Below are 7,050 nucleotides of genomic sequence, written 5' to 3'. Positions count from 1 at the left end.
ACAGGAGTACACCCGGCAGAAGCGATGAACCACATGTATGCGCATAAACATATGCGCACACACCCAACCCAGTAGCAGTTCCGTGAATTAATAAATAAAGAAAGATCGACACTGACCATTCGATTAATGAGTGATTCAAGAAACGAAGTGGACAGGGTAAACAATAAAACGGACGCTATAGCAATAATGAAAGGGCCATTGCCCAGCCAAGGAGGTCAGCCGAGGAGGACCACGAATCATCAAGGTATGCGACAAAAACAATGCAATAAAATAACGCGATAGGGTGAGAGCTAACAACTGTTGCCACACGAGCGTTATATGATCAAATAATCAGTGTAGTAATGGAACGGTGTAAAAGTCACAATATAGCGTTCAGAGCACCGCAAGGCAGCAGCATCCCCGCAATACACCCAGCATCAGCAGCCGGTAATAAGGCTACAGCTACAAGAAGATAGGGGAGCATAGCTACTAAGACATCACGTTCAAGTAATCGCAGCCGCAAATGAATCCGTCGCCGCCCTTGCAGCCGGGCCCGAAACTCCATGCATCGTATCCGACGTACAGACTAAAGGGACAGTGATCGTTGAGGTAGCCAATCAATCAATTTAAAATTGTAATGCTAGGTAATACAACAGCGCACCGGTGCCACCGGCCGAGCGAGAAACTGCTGGTGTCTCAGGTTCTCAATACAACAACAGCAGTACAACAAAAGTACAAAATGTGCCGATAAGATGACATAAAACGAGCGAAAGTGTCGAAAGTGTCATCAAGGTGATTAATAATTGAGATTTCTAAATCGAACAGCACAAGTTATGTGACTTAGCGGGGATGAAAGCTACTAAAAGCTACTGAAACATAAATAAAACCTAAATTCAACCATCAAGGTAAGGTAAGGGTTCTATGTGGCAAAGAAATCAATAAGAAGGAAGCGCTAACATCAATGTAGAATCAATGTCCCATAATAAGCAAACAAGGAGAAATGCAGGAAGTATATACGCGCCCATAATGGAGCTAACAATTCCAATTTGATCGTATAATGAATTAAGTAAATCAATTGAAGTGACCGTCGGCTGAAGGGCACGATGCTCATCAAAATCCACATCCGAGCCACCGCAAACATGCATTTGGTAACTGAGCAAACAATACAGCAGAGCACAAGAGAGTGAACAGATTATAAGATAGGATTATTAATTATAGCGATCACTAACTAAAGACGGACGTGAGGACGAGGACAGGGTAGGCGGACATAGCATCCACCACTCGCCACGCCCCCTCCCCCCACCACCGCTTGAAGCCAGTGCGGGAGCCAATGTCGTGCCGAGAAGAAACGACGTCGCAGCACTAGCTCATTCTGCCAACTAGACGGTTCATAACCCGTCGAACTGCCGTCGAAGCACATTGATCAACTTCCTGGACAGAATTTTGCCTCGAAACTCTTCAAGTGAGTACACAGAAGGTATGTATCAATTGCCAGCTAATCGCCAGCGATAAATCCTCCAACCCCAGTTAGTAGAAATCACACCTGCTGCACCTCCAATGAACTACCGTATTCCATCCCAACAAGATTTAAAATTTGACAAAATCCAAATTTCATCCCGCTCGCGTGCCATACAGGAATCACATAGAAATCTATCGCGAAAAGAAGGAACCAGAGAGAAGAAAAGGCAGGAGAGGGCGAAGGCGCACAGAAAGTAGAAAAGAAAAAAGGGGGGGCCCTATTACAGTCGACAGGTAAGCCAATGAACTGCTCAAAATTAACATAAATCATATATCATAAATCATATATCGACTAGACACCGTTCATGTAACAAGTTAGCACAAGCGTAGAGAAACAACAAACTAAAATCATAATTTAATTGACAGAAAACAGCAATGTCCGCCTTCACTGTGCTGCAAGCGAACCTGAACCACTGCCGCGCAGCACAGGACATCCTATGGCAAGCCGCACACGACTACCGTGCCGACATTGTAGTGATCAGTGAGCCACATCGCCCCCGGCCAGAATGGCACACAGACCCAAGCGGGACGCTGAGCATGTGGTGCGTGCAGCGAACACCACCGACCGCCGAGCTGGGCATGATACGCAAAATACATACCTCCGACGGTTGCATCGGTCTAGAAACTCGCGATTTCGTTATATTCGGTTGCTATTTTTCCCCCTCCCTAACCATGGCCACATATGAAGGCCAATTAGATGGTTTAGCAGCTGGAGTCGCGTCTTCAACGAAGCCCGTGATAATATCCGGAGATTTCAACGCGCGTTCAGTACAATGGGGTTCAGATCGCACCGATGCGCGCGGATACCGGCTACTTCGCGTCTGTGAGCAATCGGGTCTGATACCCGTGAATAGCAAGGGAGGTCCCTCGTTCGTCCGAAACCATCAGCAATCGCGAATCGATGCAGTAGCGTGCAGTCATGCCCTAAGATCCCGTCTAAAGAGCTCGTTCGTATCCACGAAATACACCGGCTCTGATCACAATTACCTGGTGCATCGCTTTTCCGCAACAGACACTTTCGAGTCTTCATCAATGAATTCCATGTGGAATACATCGTACAACCCCCCCGATAAAGAAGCATGGGCTTCGATAATTAAAAACAACCTATCTCTACCGCCGGAAACTGACGCCTGGGTTCGGGAACTACCCATTCACGTATTCGAGGACACCGCCAGTATAGACACCGCCATAGCAGAGCTAGAATCCTGGTATGAATCGGCACGTATACCAAGGTCCCACAACTCCGCCCGGAAGCGAAAATACGTAGCCTGGTGGACCAAGGAAATATCGAGACTTAGATTAAACGCGGCGCGATCGCGTGCAAAATGGCGGCGTGCAGCCTTAAATATGTCGAAGAATAACCGCAACGTATCAGTCGATTCTCAACACCCTTTACGTCAGCTAATGGTATCCGATCGCCGCGCGCTGATTAAGGCTATTCGACAAAGCAAGGATGCCTCATGGTCCGGGATGATAGACGAAATAGCCCGTTATCCGTGGGGAAAACCTTATAAGGCAGTGATGAACCGTCTGAAAGGAAGATCTCCCTTGCTGCGCCTAAATGAAACCGAGTTTAAAACAGCCGTGTCCCAGTTGTTCGTGACCGAACCTCCTGTGACCACTGCCGGGTCAGCCCCTGTGCCTGACGTCACGAACCCTACCCCTGCCCCTCGAAACCGATCGGCCAGTCCACAGCCCGGGCCCAGTTGCACCACCCCGAGCCGATCAACCTCAATAGGGCCTGCCGCTCCACCCTCAGTGAATCGACCGATAACAAATAGTACAAGTCCTACCCCATCGTTTACAGAACCGATTTGTAGAGTAGCCCCAGAGGATCCGCGTATTCCCTACCCATTCAGCACACGTGATGCCGTAGCAGCTCTTGCCAAGGTATCGGGAGGAAAAGCACCCGGTCGCGACGGAATAACCGGAGAGGCCCTCCGTCCCATAATGAGGCTAGCCCCTGAATGGATACGCGACCTATTTAACGCGTGTTACCGCCTTGGTTATTTCCCGAACTCATGGAAGGTTGGCCGCTTGGTTCTTATACCTAAAACCTAACCCTAACCTAACCTAACCCAACCTAACCTTTTTTTTTTTTTTTTTTTTTTTAACGAGGTGGGAAAAATGCGTTTATGCAGACCGGGCAAGGTGTTATGTGCCCGGTACTGTGGGACTCCCATATGGTCTACCCACTAAAAAACCCACCTCGATTTCCCTTCCATTATGCCCCTAACCATACGAAACTCCGCCCCCGGAACCGCTCTGACCAATGGTCTTCAGCAATACTTCGGGGGCGGGCGGGAGAAACGGGGCTCCACCCACACATGGGCGACTAAGTGCTGTCTACTTTCGAGCTATGCAACACTACGGGCAGGAGGCGCAGCCTACCATCCACGAGGCGTGTTCCCGCCAATAATCCGTTTTCGCCTATAATCATTCGTTGGTGATAAAATAGTCTGGCACGTCGAAAATTAAAACCACATACTGGAGTAACCCGCTTGTCAGTCACTAAAATATAAAATCTAGTCGATGGTCAGTAGTTAAAATAGTCACCCTACCCTATTCAGTAAAGAATAGGGGCGTACGTCACTAATTAAATAAATAAATAAATAAACATATCAATAAATAAATAGGACGATCACTCTACTGGTGTGTAGAGGGCACCTAGTAGCACAAATAATTGCACATCCCCTCTATTCTGCCATTATGTGCTCGAACGTGGCCTTCTCCTATCACGTGCCTCCCTTTCCATGTTCCTCTCGTGGGCCTCTTTTTCTCTCATTGAGCCTATAACAAAGCCGATAATCCTGTCCCTTTTCCTGGGTTCTTTCAACGAGTCGATGAAATTTCCAGGGTCCAGTGCCACGCCCACATCCGCGCATAGGGCCGCCCTCTCTGTCCTCCACTTCCCGCAATGGAACAGGAAATGATCTGGGTCGTCCACCTCTCCCGGGCAGAACCAGCACTCTGAGCGGTCTTGTTTACCAATTTTTTGTAAATATGTGCCAAAGCACCCGTGGCCCGTGACAACTTGCGTCATATGAAAACTCAACAGCTTTGGTCCCCACCCTATCCATTCCTTAAGGCGGGGAATCAACGCAAAGGACCACCTACCCTTGCTAGACTCCGCCCACCTGCTTTGCCAGGCCTCTAGGGTGGCCTCTCGCTCCTCCTTCTTGATATCCCTCACCCCCTCTATCTTGGCAGGGCCCAATTCCTTACTCCTATAGTACACTCTCTCTCTCTCCCTTACCAGGAGGTCTATAGGGATCTGTCCTGTAATAACACACAAGGCATCCGCGGACGTTGTTCTATATGCTTGCGCGACTCTTAATAACGCCGTCCGTTGCGTGCTAATAAGTAGTTTACGGTTAACACCCAGTTCCAAACCCAGGGCCCACAATGGTGCCGCGTATAAAATTACCGACTCCACTACTTTATAGTAGAGCCGTCTCGCCATATTCCCAGCCCCTCTCAAGTTTGGCATAAGTTGCGCCAGGATATTGGTGTATTTCAGCGCTTTGTTACAGGCTGTTTCAATGTGAACGCGGTACCCACGGTTCATTTCCAGGATCAAACCTAGATAGCGTGCTGTTCTGCTCGTTCTTATGTCGGAGTCGCCACACCTGAATGTGAGGCCTCCGCACACCTTGCGGCTCGTCAGGAGGATCGCCTCCGTGTTATGGTGGGCGAGCTTAAGTCCCTCTGACTCATACCAGCCGCTCATGTCTCTTATCGTTCTTTCGGCCACGCCCACCATCCTGTCAAAATCATTGTCGATAATGGCGATACCTATATCGTCCGCGTATCCTATCAGGTACACGTCCCTCCGAAGTCTAATACGCAATAGTCCGTCATAAACCAGATTCCAGAGGATAGGTCCTATAACCGACCCTTGTGGTACTCCTCCGAATACCTGGAACCGTAGCGTTTCGTCCCTCGTGTTCAGCATGATCCAGCGATCCTCCAAGTAGCTGCTAATGAACCTAATCAATTCTCTGGAAAAACCTCGTTCACGCATGCACCTTATAACACTCTCCCACCTGACCGTGTTAAATGCGTTCTTCACATCCAGCAGAATGAGCAGGCAATGACGTCCCTCTCTTCTGGCAGTCTCCCAATGTTTCCTCAGCATCTCCATCGCGTCTAGAGTGGACCTTCCTCTCCTAAACCCAAACTGGTTATCTGCTAGGTCATTTTTGTCGAGCTCAGTTAGGATCCTGCTCTTAACCACTTTCTCTAGCAGCTTCGCCAGGCACGATATAATGGAGAGGGGGCGGTACGCCTTCTCCTCAATACCCTGCGCCTTCGCCTTAGGGAGTAAAACCAACCTCCCCGTCTTCCAGGGGGTGGGCCAATAACCCCTCCTATAACACGTAGTAAATATGTGGGCGAGCCATTTGGACGCGCCCATGGCGAACTTTTTGGCCACCGCTGACGATATTCTATCTGGGCCCGGTGCCTTCTTAGCCGACATCCTCCTCGCTAGTAGGAAAATCTCCGCGGGTCTAATCACATCCGGCCTCTCAACATTCCGGTGAAATTCCAGTGGGTCCGGGGGGTCAGACGGCCCACTAGCCCCTACTGAGGTCCTCCCAACTACAGGTAAGTATGTCGGTAAGTATCCTTGGGCACTCCCTGCCCCCATCCCTCTTCCTCTCACCATGTCCGCACCACCATTTCCATCAGGTCCCTGCGCTCTATCATCCTCTGATAGGTAAGTATTCCCGATCTCCTCTTCGCTCACTACATTAATGACTATACTTCTTTCAGGTTGCCGTGATACAGGGGGTTTCACCATGAACAAATTCTTCACTACCGTCTCCACCTCTCCCGGGCTCATAACGTCGGGCTTGTTCGCCTTCCCCTTTAACCGTTTCATCACTATCTTGTACGGTCTCCCCCATATGTCACCATCGACTTCGTTTAGTAACTCCCTCCAGTTTACTTTCTTAGCCTTTTTTACTCCCCTATCCATGTCTTTTTTAGCCTTCTTGTACTCCTCATGTTTAGTTGCTATGTCCAGTTCATTGCCCCTTGCCCTTGCCCGGGTATATTTCCTCCGGCTTTTATTAACCAGCCTTCTCATTTCAGCGATGGACTCTGTCCACCAATAAGCCGGTTTGCGGTCCCTCTGAACCGCCCCACTATAATAAGTGTGCTTATTGACGGCCTTCTCCAGCTCTTCGATGAACTTATCCACCTCATTTGTGGTACCTGTCCTTCCCAGTTTCCCAAAGTTTTCGTCACCGTATCTCTTGAGAAGGCTGGCAAGGAGCCTATCCTCATCTATCCTACCCTTTCCCAGGTTAAAGGGGTCCTGGTCTCGAGGCAGCCCCGTACCGTCACCCCTAAACTCGTGCAGGATATACCTGTGGTCAGAAGCCGTAAATTCATCAAGGACCATCGATACATCATGGGTACTCAGCGCCTGTTCACTACCAAGAAGGAAATCAATTACCGACCCCTTTCCCCTCTCACAGGTCACACCCCCTTCGGCTATTACGGGGCGTAGCCCAAGGCTCGACGCCAGTTGGTATAAAACCCTGC

The 7,050-nt window shown here is 49.4% G+C and overlaps 1 protein-coding gene across 1 annotated transcript; it reads left to right on the top strand.

Annotated features, from left to right (window-relative positions):
• The first annotated feature begins 1,293 nt into the window (after positions 1–1,293).
• On the top strand, positions 1,294–3,558 carry LOC143306173 (uncharacterized). Its single transcript, XM_076693040.1, has 3 exons — positions 1,294–1,456; positions 1,615–1,731; positions 1,864–3,558. Exon 3 carries the CDS (start codon positions 1,873–1,875, stop codon positions 3,556–3,558), a length of 1,686 nt encoding a protein of 561 aa, XP_076549155.1. The 5' UTR covers positions 1,294–1,456; positions 1,615–1,731; positions 1,864–1,872.
• Positions 3,559–7,050: the final 3,492 nt, after the last annotated feature.

The sequence above is a fragment of the Osmia lignaria genome, unplaced genomic scaffold, assembly GCF_051020975.1.
Source record: "Osmia lignaria lignaria isolate PbOS001 unplaced genomic scaffold, iyOsmLign1 scaffold0001, whole genome shotgun sequence".
NCBI lineage: Eukaryota > Metazoa > Arthropoda > Insecta > Hymenoptera > Megachilidae > Osmia > Osmia lignaria.
Note: the sequence above shows the minus strand (reverse complement) of the source record. Positions and strands in the feature narration are given on the sequence as shown.

Coding starts and splice junctions, on each gene's coding strand:
- LOC143306173 (XM_076693040.1), top strand. CDS start 1,873: ATGTCCGCCTTCACTGTGCTGCAAGCGAACCTGAACCACTGCCGCGCA.